General features: G+C 38.5%; 1 protein-coding gene across 1 annotated transcript in view; it reads right to left on the reverse strand.

Annotated features, from left to right (window-relative positions):
• The window catches only part of grin2bb (glutamate receptor, ionotropic, N-methyl D-aspartate 2B-b), a gene marked incomplete at both ends in the record, with an annotated part of 66,998 nt that extends 49,979 nt beyond the window's left edge, over window positions 1–17,019 (reverse strand). Inside the window, 2 exons of the mRNA XM_079461622.1 lie at window positions 8,162–8,779; window positions 16,993–17,019. Of these exons, the coding sequence (XP_079317748.1) occupies window positions 8,162–8,779; window positions 16,993–17,019 (645 nt within the window). The remainder of the gene's footprint in view (window positions 1–8,161; window positions 8,780–16,992) is intronic.
• Window positions 17,020–19,543: the final 2,524 nt, after the last annotated feature.

Below are 19,543 nucleotides of genomic sequence, written 5' to 3' on the forward strand. Positions count from 1 at the left end.
ATAATAAGGGTGAATAAAAGATTCCAGGGGAATGTCGACGAGAGGAGACGCGACGAGAAGAAACTACTAGAGAAATGAAAAGAAAGGAAAGAAAGACCTTAAGAAACAGAAGAAAAGAAACAAGAGAAGATAAGAAACAAGAAAAGAAATGATAATAAAAAGAAAAACGGGCTTCATGTGCAAATTTCTGAAGCGTACCTAATCAGATCCATTCCTGGTTCTCCTTTACCTCGACTGACTTTGACTGTTTAGCTTTAATGTCGGCTGTAAGGTGCCGTAAGACTTTAAAAAACACAGTAACAAAAGCCACAGAAGGAGAAAAATGATAAAGAAATGCAAAATTGTGTTGGAAACCGAGAGACCGGCAGGACATTAAGCTCTGTTGAGTCTCAATGTAAGCACGGCGCAGGTTTTTTTCATAAGAGTTCAGGTCTTTGATCTCCGTAAAACTGATCGGCGGAACACTATAGCCGAGCAAAGACGAGAGACTGTGCGCTTGTTTGTTTGTGTGCATTTGTGTGTATCTGTGTACTCATGCACTCTTACTTACAGCTCAAACAAGTCTGACACCAACAGCCCGTCTGAGGATTAGACTCGGCTCCATAGCAACCATCCCAATATGCACGTCTACACCCGGCCCCAACGCTGACTTCACGGGGTGAGAATGAAAGGATGAAGAAGTAACTCGTTCATTTTGGCCTTTGGCCACCGCTCACTAGTGACAAACGCCACATTGCTCCCAACTTGAACAGATGCGAAACAATGATGATGCTTTAACACCGGGGGCTTATGGGGAGGATCTAAATCGACAGACTAATCACAGTCAACAATAGAGACGTTTCTATCTCCCAAACGCAGAATGTGCATTTGTGGGAAGGACTATTCATTTCGCTGGCTGAAAAGAACAGAACTCAGAGTTTATTAGACGTGCCGGAGAGACGACAGAAGCATTTGTGCATGAATTTAAATGAAATGAAATGGACGTGACCATGTTGATATAATGTTGAACACTAATGAAGATGTGAAGACGTACCTTTGTTTCCCCCCCAAAACAAATCACACACAGTTAGGCAATAAAATGGAAGTACACAGGACGATTTCGGTCAATAATGAAGGCAACTTCCGCACAAGAAAGACGAACTTTAAAGCTGAAATCATGTAAAGCTAGCATAGGCAGTGTGTTTCGTCAAAAAAATTTAAGACTGGTCTCATCACACCCTAATAGCAATTAAAAAGTAAAGTATTCTAAATATTAAGAAACATTTTATATCGTCTTAGGACCATAAAATGATATGTATATGATATACAGCCGTGGAAAAATTAAAAGACCATTCCAAAGACCATTTTTCAGAATTTTGCCGAGTATGTGTTTTTGTAAAATTATAATTTATGCTTCATTCTGTGAACTACTCACAATATTTTCTCTAAATTGTATATATTGTGTCTATTTGTATTTATTTCCAGAAAAGGAAAAGTGGAGAAGCAAGTGAAAATAGCAGAAAATATGCTCTGTATTGTTTCAGACCTCAGATATTTCAAAGAAAACAAGTATATATTCACTTTTAAGCAATTCAACAGTAATATTTGTCTGTGTATTTAAAGTTCAAATTTTTTTATGTGATAACCTGGATTGTTCCACGCAGTTTTGTGTGTCTTATGCTGTCAGTCTTTCACATTGCTGTTGACTTTATATCCCTTCTGAGGTTTGATTTTGTTGAAATTCAACAGACACTGGACTGGAATGGGCAAAATACATCTAGAAATACTGATTAAATAAAAATTTTATTATTCCTGTCTTTTCAATCCTTTCACTGAGAATTATTATTGGTTATAATTAACCTAAATTAATAATAATAACAAAAGAAAAATACTTAGATGGATACTCTTCATAGTGCCTTATAACAAACCAAAAACATTCTGCTAAAGGTGTCATGGTCATCATGTGACATGGCTTTAAAATAATATCTAGTTTTGATAAAATACCATACAATACAATTCACTCTTCACTACTTCATCCATTTCGGTCCTTCCATCAGAGGTTAGCATTGACGCGTGTGTGTCTAATGGCCTCTGAGACCGACCCCAACATCCAGCGCATCCTGAACCCCTTTTAACAACTCATTCTCGCTCTTGTGCTCTCTCTCTCTCTCTCTCTCTCTCTCTCTCTCTCTCTCTCTCTCTCTACTGCCCTTTCCGAACTCGCTTGTTGTCTTTCTCGCTAGCTTTCCTTCAACATATATATAGAAATGTATGTAGAAGCGGTTGCCATAACAACCAATGCAGCCCACAGAGCGTGTTTGGGGTTGAGTAGAGAAAGACAGAGAGAGAATGGAAGGGAGAGAGTGGAAAAGTAATTATTAAGAAAAAGACAGGGTTGAAAACACTCTTCAATCCCCTCTATTTAACCACCACCTCCTGTGGCATGTCACACATCTCTCTCTCTCTCATTCACATGGATTCACTCCCCCATCTGTGTTCGGGAACCACAGTACCTCTTACATGTTTTTTGTCAATCATTTCTCACCTCATTTCTCATCCCTTCATACTACATTTCATCCAAAATCACATTTCTACTTTTTAAATCTGTTTTTCTTTGTGATTTTGAATGCCTCCATTTAGATGTTGTAGCTGCATGTTGAGTGCCTTCCTCTTTCACTGTTACCCACCCACGTGTTTCATTTTAAAACAGCCCCCTCTTCCTTTCCTCTCTCTCTTTTTCTCTCTCTCTCTCTCTGTAGTCCTTTTCTACCTCCCTCTCCAGCTGTCATATTCATCCTTCCTTCTCTCCATCCATTCTTGTCTTTTTCGGCAGCGCTCATTCGTTCGCCGCGGTTTAATTGGTGTGTTTCTTGTGATGGCAATCAGAGATTATTTAAAAGAACTGCTCGAGCTGTTGAACCTGCATTTAAAGGCGAAGTGTGTAATTTCTGTGCCACTGGCGTCACCAAATCCACTGCAAAAATAATGACGGCTTTTAAATAGGTTTTCTGATTGCTCAGACAAACAAATGATCCTGACCCGTACTTACGCCATTGCATGCGATACAATTTATGCTGCTATCACTTTTAGGGTCAGATTTAATAAACAGGGCAAAACAGCGCAAGAGCATTAAATAACACAGGCGTAAGATCTTATTCACATAATGACCAATGCAATCTACCAAGAGCAGTGCAAATTAGCACAGGGTTTAAGACATGCTTTTTTGGGCGTTAAATAAAGCCACAAATACTAGTACAATGATGAGCTCAAACTCATCCAAAAAAAATAAGGTCAGTCACAAAACAGCTCAGTGAAAATTTGTGCTGAAGTTGTGTGAACAGTGTGTCTTTAGAAAATATCGCAAGTCGTTTTTTAACCCCAAAAGACGGGTTTGCACTGCCGCAAGCAGTTAGTAAATATGGCCCATAAATTAAATTTTAATAAAGGTATTACCCTATAGACAGTTTCAAAGTGACAACATAAACAAACGTTATTGCGTATGCGCGCGTTCGTGGACTGCCCTTAACTTCAGGTACACATTCACAAACAATAGAGTGCCTCTAGATTATTTCTGATAACAAGCAAAGGAAACCGAGAAGAACAATTAATTAGCTAACTTGACTCTCCAATACTTTGAATTTAGACTGCGATACCAACCTCAGCCTCTAGATGTAAATATACCATAAGGTTTGTTTAAATGCGTCAAAACTAAAGGACCCATTCAGCAAATGTTTTATTTAATAAAGTGAACATGCAATAAAATTCAACCAATTGTATATTTAATACAATTATTATACAATAAAATAATAATAGAAATAGTTGTATTGTTAGACACTAGCCAAGCAGAGTCCGATGCAACGGTCTTTATCACACAGGAGTTAGCCATTGCTGGCTTGGACGTACTTCCCAATGTCCTACTGCAAAATTTTCACAAGTTTGGAAACATTCAGACAAACTACATTATACATGTACGGTATATTTGTCAACTGCCCATATACTGAATCAATGTTGCAGAATAACATAATTGCATTTAAAATGCAATAGCTGACTGAACCGATTACATGCATCTGAAAAAAGGAACCGAGTATGTGTTTTGGTAAAATTATCATTTTTTCTTCATTCTGTGAACTACTAAAAATATTTTCTATTTGCATTTTTTCCAGAAAATGAAAACTGGAGAAACAAGTGAGAATACAGATGTGATCCTTATTATACGTTAAATGACATGAACGTGCTGAAGAGGAATCACTGAGCTCTCTCTCAGCATGTGTGTATGCAAGTACACGTGAGACACTGCACGGCGTTCGCACACTAGGCAGGTGTGTCATATGAGCGCTTTGACAACACGTTCTGCGTCTGAAATCTCCCTTCTATATGCAGCCAGCAGGTCGAATGCTGTGAGAGGCAGATTTTCAGTTTCCATTAAACATGAAATTAGCAGTATACCGCATTCATTAAGAATCCCAGCACTCCTTTGACTCCCCATTAACACTCGGCAAAGCGCACGGGCACGGATGAACCAGCACAACACTTGCCTAGAGTCAGAAGTCTGACTGTTCGATGATGTCAAGGGCTATGACATCACCCTAGGTGATTATTTCTCTTTCTGCGCAGAAATTCCCAGCTATCATTCCCCTCCGCTGCTCTCGGGAACTACGAGAAACATAAAACAAAGATAACGTTGCACGAGCAAGCGTGGTTGGTTGGAGACGGCGTCAAACATGGTGAAATGTCTTCCCTAATTCAATTCGGTAGCATACGTCAGGATGCGGCATGTTTTAACAACCGTACAACAGCACTAAAAAGAGGTCTTCTCCTTGTTTCAGCCTGCAGATGTGGCAAAAATAGGTCTAGAACAAATAGAACACTGACAGATTAGAAGAACAATCCTAAATCCAGAACCGTTGAAATACAGAGTTACGACACTCGATCTTTAATCTGTGGAACACAAAAGAAGATATTTTGAGCAATGCATGGCACTGTGAAATCACTTGAATTTTTTCCATCAATTCCATTTATATTTTTCTGGGTTCTGTGTTTTCCATTTTTATCTGTACAATAGTAAGTAATATATTTGCCCACATTAAAAAATTTATATTAGTTAACTACAGTATTCTCTTAAAAACTATATTAGAAAACCCACAGTGAATGCTTTGAACCATACAAGGGGAAAATATCTGTAAGAATAGGGTATAATATACTTAACTATGTTAATAAACCGGTACATTACATTTTTTCTTTTGTTTTCAGGTCTAATTAAATGTAAGTACTATTTTTAATAAAGTAATATATACTTTTATCATTTGACTAGCATATTATCTTCCATTTCCTGAAGTAAATAATAATTTGAATTATAAAAAACAATTGAGGGGGATGGTGTGGTAAAATGTGGGTGTTATAACTTATTCAAGTTAACCGGACTTTTATTTTGACGGGTCACTGCAAAGGTTGTTTGACAGTAGCTTCAATTAAGTTGTAAGCGCCACATGAGCATTATACGTGGAAATCATAGGGCCCAAGGAATGGTTTTGTGTCTGTGTGTACAGTGGAAGTCAATGGGCTCCAATGTTATTTGGTTACAAACACTCTTTTTACAAACTTTTGTGTGTTCTGTATAAGAAACAAATGCATACACGTTTGGAATGACATAGGGGTGAGAAAATGTCACCTGGTTTAACACTCAATTACAGTAATTGTTGTGGGATGCCCACTTCCACAAATGGCAGCAGAGAACTTCCACACTTTAAGCATATGGCAGACATTAGACTGATAGAAGCCCAAGTCTTCAGGAATCCTTTTGTAATCCTTTCTAGTTTTATGAGCTCCTCTTAAGTGTCTTTCGACTGGCTGATATTACGTTTCATCATAATTCAGTTGGAAGGAAAAGTTCAACCAAACATGGCCATTATTTTATATAGCTGAATTGATTGGAACATCTCGCCTTAATTGTTTTTTTTTCTCAAAATGTATGAATTTAGTTCTGAACCAATAACATGACATTAAACTTACATTATGCAATTACTATCGGCTTGCTGCTGGCCATACAACATGACATGGTTGAATGGTACGCACTTGAAAAAAGGTAAAAATACACCTTACAATTTCGTCTGTCTAAAGCAATGACTAACAACAAGACGGGCCTTTTAATATTGTGACTTGTCTTTTTGAGTCAACTGTTTGTCGTTTAGTAAATGTGCTTGGAAATGTAGCAAACGAGTTGTTTTTCTACATAGATTTGTTGCTGTCCCAACACATCTCTACGCTGCTTCAAAAGAGCGGTTAGAAACACACTTATTGAAGAAAGAGTTCAATCATTATCTCAACTAACTGCGTATGATGATGTCAAGTATTAAAATATCCATTCCTTAATAGTGTGCCTTGACAATTCAAAGGGAGTGAAAAGAGACAATTTATAGCTCATATGAAGCATGACTGACAATTTGAAGATTTTTTTCTCAACACTGAACTCATGGAAATTCATAACTATTTTACAAGATTGCTAATTGGTATGAATTTGTCTGATAATGTTAAACACACAACCAAAAATATGATTATTAGAAAAGAGCAAATTCATATGAATTGCCCACCTCGAAAATAGTTACAAATTCACACAAGAGTGAATTCAACACAATCAAATATCAAGCAGATTTGCGAAACATATTTACTGGACGTGTTGGAGATAAAAAGCAATCTGTAATAGGATCAGCAGTATCTTTATGCATGATGCCAAGCCATACCTGCACAATAAAGGAAGTTAAGAAAGAGGTTGCGGAATAACCGCCCAAATTGCACCCAGAGAATACGGAGTGTACCGAGCTTTTGCAAACTATTTAAACATGGGTCTCATTGGGACGGCAATGATTATGCATGCAGCTGTGAAAAGACAGAGTATTTATGTGAAAGTCTAGGTAATATTTGTTTGCACAGTGTATTTAACATTGCGAGTGTCTGCAGTTATCATCCCCTTCTGTTTTTCCTTTTGACAAGATGACAAAATGTATGTACTTGACTCTTGTTTTTCTACTCTGTGGCATTTACGAAAAGTCGCTCTGACATTTCCTTCTCTTTCCGTAATTCACTCCCTCACTTCTCCTTTTCTTCACCAGAATAAAAAATAGTTTGAAAAACTTAAATATCTGCATAGTCTTTATTTCCTTTAGTCTTTCCCTCCAGTACTTCCGCTCATAAACACACGTGCGTTAATGAAGCACATTGCAGGAAGCTAATGACGGCACGGACAGTGACAGCAATGGGATGTGTGAGTTCAGCCCACATCTGTTTCAAGCGGTTCAAACTTTCGCTGACTTAACAGCATGCAGAAGCCTGCTACACAACTCTGACCTTAGCGGAAAAATAAGGAAAAGACAAAAAGAGAGAGGGAAATGTGTATGTGTTTTTGCATGTGTGTTCACATGCATTCGTGTGAGTGTCTATAGCAAGAAACGGCAGGAGAAACAGAAGAAACATTAAAGCAAGACAGATAGAAAGAGATGGTGGCCTTGTTCCAAACCCTGGTGAGATGCCTTATTGTCTGCTGTCTACTGTACATAGACAGACACCCTCTAAGGTAGAATGGCAACTACATTTGGGGGACAATTTAGGAAACTGCAAATTATAATTTAAGTTGCAATATGTAAGGTTTAAGATTTGAGGTCTTCTTATTTACACTGACTCACAATGATTCTAATTTGAGCTGTTGTGTAATGGTTTCACTAAACATTTGACAACGTAAGATGGCAATAAAGAGGCAAGAGTTACAGATTCCAGCTTTAAAAAAATATATATATATTTTTGCACTTATCTTTGTGAAAATAAGCCAAAGGTTTTTTAATAATCGAACACCTAAGGTGCAGAGAACACAAATGTGAATTTCAAGCATTCCAATTATTATTTTTTTTCAAAAGATTAATGGATGCACATTCAACAAACTTAAAATATACTGCTTATCATTTGAAGTACTCTACATAGGCACTTCATTTCTAAATGTTCAGTTTATTTTTGGACAAGCTATTTGCAATGCATTCTGGGATTTTTAATCAGCCAAGAAATGTATGACTACCTTCAATTTGGCCGACACAAAGTATCATATACGGCATCATACATTTGCTTGACAGTCGTACAGGTGCTGTCTGGGTAGGTTGCTCTTTTTTGGAACCGAGACCATGTGTTGTGCGATTCGTACCTTGGCGGCCATAATCATGGAAGAGCCTCCCCGGATACCCAGGATAGGGATGTGCGTCTGAGCCGAGATGAAGTCCAATATCTGAGCGATGGCCTCCTGATCGGTATCGTCCCCAAACACCACACCCTGGAGCCAGTTCCGTGACATCAAAAAACAGATGCGGTTAATGATGCTCCTAGGGTCTGTTTCGTTCATTGTGACCAGCTCCACTTTAGGAGGGAGAGGGACATGTAGAAAGTCCTCTTTTTCCAGACCTTCAGAGAGTGACACCTCGCTGGAGTTTCCCACAAGAATCACTGCGATGCTAAGGCCTTGAGCAAACTTTGGTGGCAACGGAGGAGCCACTGGATTGGCTCCCGGCGGAGGATAACGTGGAGGGATGATTATCGATTGGCTGCGGTCCCCGCCGCTCATTCCTCCGACTGGGGTTCCAACCCCGCCTCCACGGCGAGACTCGCAGGTGGGTAAGAAGAAGAGAGCGAGGAGGAGGAGCGCAAGGGAGAGGGGTGGTTTGGAGGAAGAAGCGAGGGAGATGAAAGACAGGACGCGACGATCGGAGAAAGGGGAAGAAGAGAGGTAGAGGCTGACAAGCATGGCGGAGGAGTGAAGGTACATTCCCTATAGACAGAGAAAAGAGAGAAGGACAAAATAACAGAGTTTAGTTTCAAACATGAAATCACTTTATGAAAATACAATGAATTTTTTGCAGCACACAAGACTGACCCAAGACCTTTAGTTTAAAAAACATGGTTGTCCTTATTTTGAGGGACATATTAACATATGTTGGACAGAAATCATAAAACTATAGGCAATTCCGAGCAGTAACCAGCAGTTAAGATATCCCCTCACACACACACATTTACCTAGTTATCCATTAATGAGGACACACTGAAGCTTACTCTATTTGATTTATTCTTACCTGTGATGATCCCAAAAGGAAGTTTTGTCAGATTAAGCTAGCTTTTGGGAACAATTTTGTAAACCCACATACTTCTACATGCACTTATAAATGAGTTCAAAAGACCTTGAGAGTGAGGCACGGTAACAGAGTGTAAGTGAAAGAGAGAGAGAGTGTGTGTGTGTACACTGAATACCAAATGCAATTAGACAGCGTAAGATACGAGTTGATTTATTGGCAAACACAATCTCAAACACACATACACACAGAGGGAATACACTAAGAATGAACTGCAATCACTGATAGCGTCACATATTTGCGCACACCATCTACGTAATTCAAGCGAAATATGCAAAAGACGTAACACAATCTCTGCTAAATACAATTTGAACGATGCAATTCCCAAACTTGCCAGATGTTATCAAGTGCTAGTTTGAGGTCTTATATACACTATAAACTACAAGGCTGTAAAGTTTACTCTTCTATATTTCTTTTCACGATTTGGAACACACAAAGACATAAGGAAAAAAATAGAGATGCACTAATATGTCCGAAATGTTATATCGGTATTGTGCGATATAAGCAATTTTCACACTATCTTCTTAAAAACAGCCGATGATCAGGGTCGATAATCCCGTCAATCAAAAGAGGACAGGAAAATACAATGAATTTGTGCTCTGTATATAGTAAATGTTAAGAAGCACCAACAGTTAAATGTTCATTTCATCAATTAATTACATTCAGAAAGTTAGGAAATATTTATTTAATATTCAAAATCGATATCTGTATTGGCGATACCACTCTAAATAATCGTCTATCGTTAGAGATCGGTGATACATTTTTATAAAATACATAGCAATAGTAATTGTAACTGTTGGTAGGATTGTACGCTGACCAATACATTCTGCACACATACTGTATGCAAAATTTCTGTGAATTTGTGCTCCACTGTAACTGACGGTCTGCAGATTTAACAATTCCTCATGAGTTGTCTTCTTTCGTTCCTTTTTCTCGCAGATGTTTTTCGTAATCCTTGTTGTAATTTATGTCAATTTTCAAAAGTGTAAAACAAGTTAGTCATTAGCGAATGTGACACTAGTTAGCAAGCCGCGTACGTGTGCGCCTGTCCCTAAACAACAGCGTTTCTCAAACACGTAAAAGAACGGCCAAAGAACAACAGAGTGAAAAAAACATGGTGGGTGAAGAGGAGGACAAAAGGATGAAAGAAGCCAACACGCTTGAAAAAGGAAGACTGCCTCTACGAGGCTAATTATTGGAGGTTTGTCAGTGCTAATTGCAGGTACACACGCTAATTGTGAATTAGCTCTCTTCTGCCACAGACTAGAGAAGAGTCGGAGGAGGACACGGTGTGGGAGGAAGAGAGGGAACGGTTAAGCGTGCAATGGAAAAGTAAGGAGATGGGAAACAGACGAGAGCGACTAAAAAAATACAGCGTTCTAATAATCGCTGCATTAAAAGGAGGTAAGCGAAGAGAAGCTCGCAATTTAGAAGTTCAGCACTGGATAGAAGATTAGAACAAGAACGAACAGGAGCTAGATGAACAGGGGAGGGAGGAGAAAGTAAGATGCTCTATTTGGCTCTGCCTCTCGTTTTAACAGCACTTGGTTTCCATAGCAACTATTCAAATGAACCTTCCTCCACACACAAAACAGAGATTGCCATATACAGATACATTTATGTACATTTTGTGCTCCTGAAGTCCATAGTAACACATATTTACGTGCAAGTTCACTGAAAAATACATTTTATACAGATTGGGAAGATGATCTCGACATCTTCTGTTAAACACACACACACCTCCCACACATTTTCTCCTAAGGAGCTAAAGGCTCAATGTCAGAGCCATAAATGTTCTTTCAACACAGTTTCATATAGATTGCTTTAAAAGGCTTAACGGCTGTGATTTCACATGTGCATCTGTGTTGTGAATTCTACCATCTTTTAACATATTCAACAGTATCACTGACATGACAAAAATGCTACGCACATGCATATTTTCCAGAGGTGTTGTATTATATCCATGCACGTGCTCTGAAAGATTGCTCTCTTTAGATTTTCCTAAAGACAGTTGTGTGGTGTCTTAAGCCTGATTGACAATTGGCTTAAGATGATAGAATGGTCCCCATGGGCACCAGATTGGTCAGAAACCTTCCGATAGGCTTGGGACAATGTGCTAGCGTCAGCTTAAATGCCATTTAGAGACAAGTATTGATCTTAAAAGCAGCCAGTGATCACAATGAAAACCAAACCACTGCATTCCAAACCAAACATAACCTATTAGTTATACTGACCAAAAACAACTCAGGCGAGGGCACACACTGTGTCTGAAAGTATTCTGACAACAAAGGCAACGAAAAGGACGCGAACGAGAAGCATGAACGTTAATGCATTTGTAATACACCTTCGTTTCTCTCTCTTTTTTTAAACACAGACAAGATCTGTGCTCTTCCCCCGTCTTGGTTCTTCCCAGCAAAGCAATAAATTATGTATTCAACAAAATGTTTGTACAAAAGCCCATCACAGACTCCCTCCCATCTCAAACGAGACCGGTTTCAGAGCAGGAGCATAAGCTTTGATAACAACCAGCAACTAAATTAACATTCATTGATGCGGTTACACAGAATGAATTCCGATAAACCCAAGACAGTTGAATCAATTCCGAAACAAAAACAAGTTTTTCATTTCAACGTAAAGAGGCAAGTGAGGTTCGTAACATTTTGTGTAACAGAAACAGAAATCCCCTACGCACGCACGTAGACCAGACTTGAAGTAAGTTTCAGTTTACAGTTTCAGTTTGTACAGTAATCCAGCGCAACACTGTGGAGGTATGAGGTCTGACTTTTTACACCAAATGAATGCATTCTGCAGTAAATGTAGCACAAACATCAACACACAGACAATCAAAGATATATATTTAAAGTAAGATTTTTACATTAGGGTCATAATATACCCGCAATGTCAATAACCATGATGTTATTAACCGTTATTTCTGATATACTGTAGTGCTAGGACTAAACATATATGATAATATTATAAATGATTCAGTGTCAGTACATGGTTGATACTTCAACTGAGACGTTAGTTTTGCCACTATTCGACATCACAGTGATTCAAAACACACACAAATGTATATAGATCTATAAATATGATTCGATAGCATTATATTATTACGATATAAATAAATAGGTTTGATTTTGTGAAAAGTCAACAGACTATGGGCTTACCACAATACATCTAGAAATGCTGATCTAAAGGAAAATGTAAATGGTCTCTTAATTTTTTCTGCAGCTGTATGTTCTTAAATGCACAACCCCAAGACATATGCACAAAAAACACACACTCCAGTCTCTAAGGTGTATCTATCACAGCGTTCTGAGTGCTGTTCCATTAAGCAGTGTTTATGAACTACTGGCTCTCAGCTGTAACCTTTCCTCAAGTCCTCTTTCCTTATAATGATGCTTAAACATCAGCCGAGAGTACATTGCTTCCCAAACACATTTTCACAATACTTCAGCCATACACAATTCTACTGACACGTGCACAAAAAGAATAAGATGACATAAAAGCATCCTCACAAACATATGACCTGCACAATAAACAGTGCACAACACACACAACAAATAAATACAGATACACGATTTTACATTACAAACCCTAAAACATTTGTAGGCACACTGCAATACAAATATTCAGACTTTTTCCAGCAGATTGAGACAAATGCAGAAGTCAACATCTACCTATATGACAAATAACAAATGTTGTCAGGGATGAACATACATCTGTATAAAAACACACCTGACAGACCCAAACAGTGAGTGATGAGCAGGTTTTTGGGTGAGGGATCACTGCCTCCCCTGGGGGCTCAGTGTTGGCCTGCTTCTGTTTTGACCAATCGTACGCAAGCGTTGGTTCACCCCCCTGCCCATTGGTCATGGGTAATTAATTACCAAGCTGTTCCTTGTTTAGGCCAAATGAATATCAGCACATGTTTACCATGAAACAATGAACCCATCCCTAATCACTCAATGGTCCGCACTTCAGCGCTTTGTAACACACCATGTAGCATTCACTAATGGACACCAAAGGGTCTGCGTGGTCACGGTCATGCGGCTGTACAGTTATGTAATCTCTCACCTCTCGTATTCCAAACACGTCGCTTATTCCTAAAAACATCAGGATATCAAGGAGACATACATGTTCCATCAACCGTTTCCTGTCATGAGAGATTCCTGAATCCAATTCATCCCCCTAGTTATTCTTTTGACGGAAAACAAACTTGCTGAAGACAAACTTTATTTATTAACAAATTTAAAAAAAACGTAGTTTATTAGATTTTGGGTACTTTTAATAATGTATTTCATGGTTTAGGGTAAGGGGTTGGGTTAACAAATATTTAACTGTGATCATTACTTACAGGCCCACACTAAATGATGACATTAATAAGAGCAAACGTTGGCGACCAGGTATATAAAGTGGGATCTTGTGTTCTGCAGTGAGGACCATCTCCAGACTTTGGCTAAAGCATTTCAGAATGGCAAAAACACACTCCAGATTCTGTGCAAAAGGATCGAACATTTTCCTATGGCTTCAAAGTAATTAATCATCTTGGATTAAGTGCAAAGATGACAGCAGGTTATGTACTTAAGGGGAGCCGCCGTTCCAGCCGGGCAACCACTATTGAATGAGGGGAATGCAAACAAAACCGCCCTCCAGGTGTTATAGACCTTGATTAGCCAGATCGGGTGTGTTTGATCACAGTTCAAGGTAAACTCTATAGAGGAAAGCAGATCTCCAGGCATAGCACCGAGCACCCCTGCAGTAAAGGCAGAAAATGCAGACAAAACGTTTTTTTAAAGTGACAGCTAATCTGATACATCCAGTATTTCACACATCACACAAAATAACAGCAAAGCAAAAAATGATATTGAACCGCAGCGTTTGGTATAATGACATTTCGCCCATTGTCTGCAATACGGATCTGACTTCCTTGTCCACATCCGCCATTCCAAAAGAGTGTAATGTCATTAAGTGACATAATGAAAGACAATGAAATTATTACATTACCCATGAGCATCACTCATCTTGGAGACTTATGACATAGTGCATGACTGGACAAGAGCTCATTAAGTCACTGTAACTCCAGCCGTAATGAAGTCACATACCGCGTTTAAGACTATGCTTCAACCATCTTATTGAACGAGGGACGAGAGCCAGCATCGTTCCTAAGGTGAAGAAAGTGTGAATTGCAACAGGTGCACATTTTAAACTGGTCAACTGTCGCTGTGGGGTGAATTAAAACACACACTGATATGGCAAGTCCACTTGTCAACTAAACTGTGCCATAAGGTACATCTTTTGAGGCGAACTCTGTAAAATGTGCCTGTCACACATTGGAACCAAATGGCCTTTAATTTGTTAGTCAATACTGTTAAAGCCGCTGAGAAAAGACCAGTGCTGGATAATGACCTGCATGTCACGTCAATCCATCTCTCTCACCAACGCCGAACACTTTCACGAGTGCCCACACGCCAACACGTTTGTACACTTCAGAAGATATACGGTTTACACTGCATCTGCCATGCACATTTTATCAGCCATCAAGCTTCATCACGATTAACAAACTGAGTTTAAAGTAAAAAAACAGTTCACACAAGTATAAAAAAGGTCTTTACTCACTAGTTGTCAAGTGTCATCTCGCCAGTGAGATTTGGCGTTATCGATGTGCCACCATATCTGAATTTACCACATATCTCTAGATAAGCTCAAAATCGTAATCTTTTCTCACAAATGTATTGTTTCGCTTCAGTGGACATTTAATAACCCACTGGAGTTGTTTTGATAACTTTAAAGATGGATGGTATGTGCCTTTTGGTGCTTCACCTCATTAGGTACCATATAAGAAGATTAAATGCAGGATTTTTTATAGAAAATTATTTATTTGAGTCAACTGAGGAAAGAATGTCATGTACACTTGTGATGACATGAGGGTAAGTACATTTTTGGGTGAAGTAATCCTTTAAGTTAAAAATATCTCTTGATTGAAAATGTGATTTAAATAATACAATTATAAAACTTTATAATAATAAAACTTTAATTTTCAGCATAACTTATAAAATTCATTTAAAGTTTATTTAATTAGACGCTGCATTCTAGCTATTCAATATTTACCACCACAATTATTCATGAGATAAATTCACAAACAAACAACCCACTAATGCGCTTCATTGTCCATCGGCGAGATGCATTTGACTATCATCTGTGTCGTTTGAAAACTAACTCTTTTCAGGATGATAGATTAAGGCTTGTTTTTTGCTCAGTGGGTACACATCCGAGCGTGAAGTAGAGTGGTACGTTGTCAGACTACAACAAAAAGGCAATTCATTTACACGAGCAAGGTGTCTACAGTGTAAGCATCATTATTTACGAAACAATGGCTGACATAAAATCTGATGTGCACCATCTCCATGTAGCAGTTATATCATTGAAAGTCTAGAATGCCCTTGTGTCCCTATGTTCCGTTGCCATGCCAACAGAGGCTCCGTTACCACACCAACGGAATCTCATAGTGATGCTTCGCTCTGAAAGACACTCCACACTGTCCTCATCCCTCTGGTCCCCGTCAATCAACGTCAAGCTTGATTGACAGGTGTTTCGACCTCACTGACGTGGGGGGAAAAAGGCTGTCACCTCACGTTAATCAGCAGCGCTGAATCTTAAGAGGCCGAGACGTTTTCACGACGACTAACAACTTTTCCGCTTTTCAAGGCCTGAATCTGCTAACAAGAGCTTCTCCAGAGCAACTCTGAAAAGAGATTCTTGACAGATTCTCAACCCTTTTGTCTTTACCCTGTTTCTTACATGCTCTCTCTCTTTTCAGTATTTATCGCTTTTACTCTCTCTTTCATTAACCCACTTAGCTGCAACATCTGACCCAGACCACAGGCACATTACTCAAACTGAAGAGAGGGCGGCACGACCGAGACCAATTTGGGCGGACGCGGGATGATAAGACAGTGGTGCTCTGAGTATCAGGAACACTGGTTGCGTGCTGAATTGAATACTAGCTTGCTTACTATGTGAAGCTGTTTAGGTATTTATCTACAATACCTTTTAAAAAGGTTTGTGCTTAATTTGTCGCCATAGAAAAAGCATGTTTAGTTTGTTGAAAGTGCCATCCATTTTTCATAGTATTCAAATTCTGTCATTACTCATTCTCATGTGGTTCCAAACCTTTATAAATGTAGCTGTTCTGCTTAACACACATTTTTTTAATAACAAAATAGTTCTGGGGCACTATTGAGTACCATAGTAGGGAAAAACTACTATATAGTAGAACTTTTCGATTTCTTACATTCTTCAAAATATCTTCTTTTGTGTTCAACAGAACAAAGAAATGTATACCGATTTGGAATTATTTGATGGTGAGTAAATAACAACAGAATTTCCACTTCAGGGTGAACAATCCCTTTAAAATAAAAGCAGTTCTCATTATCATTTTTGTTGACAACTTTCAACATCTGAGAGTCGGATCAAGTTTTGATTGTGAGCTTTACAGCTTTCAATCCATTCATCATACTAAAAATGGAGCTGAGCGCATCCCGCATTGTGGGATACAGTATTCCAGTATTCATAAGCTCTGTTGTGTTGCTCATGCATAAAGAAAATGTCCATACTGTGCACAGAATACATACTAAAGCAACAGTAACAGTATGCAGATTCCAAACATGGCCACACGTACACAAACACTCATTAAGTCAACAAAACTATACAACCCTGGGAGAAAACAGACCTGTTGTTAGGGCAATTAAACGTGTGACAGACGAAATAAAGAAGATGAGAAATATTGTGCGTAAAAAAACTCTGAATTTGGATGGAGCGAGGAAAAAGATAAAAAAAGAAATGAAGCTCTTACCTTGAACATTGCCAGCCCAACTCCCATTCTCTCTCCTCAACTCCAGCATGATGATGTGAGCTTGGTCTTATCTCTTCCTCTCATAGCCCTGGATGAAGATGTGACTGACCGTTGAAGTAGACTGAGGATTCGGGTAGGCTGGGGTGACAGACAACTGTCAGATAAAGACTGTGGTTGATCCCCACTGTAAATCCAGAGTGGATGATCGAGCACGGGCAGTGTTACGCTGAATCACAACTATTAAGTCAAAATGATGCCTGGCTCACAATTGGAGAAATAAATTAGGCAAAATAAAGAAAGATTTTAAATGCTTGACATATGTGATGTTCAGTCAACCAAGGAACAGTTCATCTGTTCAAAATCAAACCTGCAGCAAAATCAGGAAATATAAAATATTAAAATAGACCGGGCAACGTTAGGCCTACATCCGCTACAAAACAAAGGTTAATCAAAAGGTGGCAAAAAGATGATAAACCGTAGTTCTGGTTAAGCCGAAAAGTTGGCAAACACGTCCAAAAAACTCTGGAGTCCAGTGGTGGGAGGACAGGAGAGGAAAAATCAAGGATAGGAGGAGTGCCGGATATCATCTGCTTTCAAAACATCATTGGTTCAGAAATCCATGCACATCTTCTCTGGATCCTTCTTGTGACACTACAGGAAGAGAAAAGCAAAGAACAATGTCTCAAATACATGTGTGCTGACAAATTATGCTTAACAAAGCTAAACAGAAATCCAATTTGATGTTTTTTGGAAAACTGTGAGATCTTTTTTTCCCTTGTGATTTCTTTCTATTGATCTAATGCACAATGTTCAATACCGTGTCAACAATGGTCAGGGGTTGGGGGGTTGCTTGATTGATATGTTTTAAATAATAAATGTGATAGCCTACTTCGAACCATGGAAGAGACAGCCATGTTTCACAAATGCACACATAGTAACACTTACAAATGTACACAAATTTTAATGTGTTACTTACCGGTCTTACTGTCCGGTGGAATTTCATCATTATTATTTGGAAAATGTTTTTTTAAAATGTGACACACAAGACAGTGGTGGCGAACGCAAATGTTCAAAAACAAAAGACAAGATGGTCGCCTTCCTTCAATATGTCCATTTTGCCAAACAATAGGCATGGGGATGTTTGTTTGCTTTTCATAAAGTCCATATTTAAGAAAAAAAGGAAGAAAGAAGTTGACTTTGGGATGTCCAAAATCACACACAGCAAAGAAAAACGTAGCTGAATATCTAAATTTCTGGGGGGATTTCAATAAGAGAACATGATGCACAGAACGAAAAAATCTCAATTTAAATGAAATAATGTGATGTTCAACTTTCCTTCCAACTTAAGTTGTGTCTTGACCGTAAATTAATTTAAATATATTAAGAAGGAAGGAAAACCCAAATCAATCTTAATATTCAACATATATCTACAGGTTAATATAAAATGACTCAACAACTAAATGAAGAGATGCCTTTTTTAAATAAATGGTCATAACTGGTGTAATTCATTTTAAGGGACATAAATAACTGAAAGTGGGGAGAAAAAAGTTTGCATTCTGTAACAACCTTGTAGCATGGACCCCAAAACCAAGAAAGACCGAAGACCAAGAGAAAGATTAAGGTGGTGATACGAGGAGCAGAGGGCTTGTCTGAAAGGTGTTAGATGAACAGATAAATTGAGGCAGAAAGTGAGAAACAGTGTAGAGTGACAGAAGAAAATTAAACACTCAATAAAATCAAGGAGTGATCCATAACAGCGCAAATGGACTCGAGCTGGTGAGCAGGTGAGATGGGGGAAAATAATTGCATTGAAACAAAATCACTGCGCTTTCTAATAGATATTTTCAGTAAATACTGAAGTATTGTCCATTATTTAGTATCTGTGTTTCGACACAAGGGAGCAAACTGGCTGACACCACACGTTATTAATCCGTCCAAAAACGCAAATTAACACCCATCTAAGCAAAAATACAGACTTAGAATAATATTAGAAATTCGCTTTTTTTCTAAACAAAACACAAAACACTAAAGCTTGCAATGGAAACTGAAGACCAATATGGTTCAGGTTTAGTGTGTAGTTGCGTCTTACAAAACAAGAATGGCAAGAAACAACTGTATTTTTCTTCACATACATAAGACAGACTTGGACAAAGGTAAAAATGGAAAAGCGGTTTGAAACTGAAAATCTATTAGCCTGGTGCCCATTAGTTTAATGCATGTGTGTGTGTGTGGGTGTGTGTGTGTATGTGTGTGTCAACGTGTGTTTTATGTACATGTAAAAAAAGAACACACAAGTACACACACACACAGACAAACAAATCGGACGGACACTAAACGAGCCATTAAACCTACCTAGAGGAATATTAAAGCATCCGGGGGAAAAAAGAATGATGCATAGGAAAGATGGTGGAGGAGAAAAAAAACTGCTTTAAAAAAAGAGAGAAAGAAAAAAAGAATAATTAAAAACTCAAAAGGAGGTGTGGAGATGGTTTTTGCATCTCTTTCACAATTCCAATAAACTTTCATCCGGGGAGCATCACACTTCGGCGAC

The sequence above is a fragment of the Barbatula barbatula genome (assembly GCF_947034865.1).
Source record: "Barbatula barbatula genome assembly, chromosome: 8".
NCBI classification, from domain to species: Eukaryota; Metazoa; Chordata; class Actinopteri; order Cypriniformes; family Nemacheilidae; genus Barbatula; species Barbatula barbatula.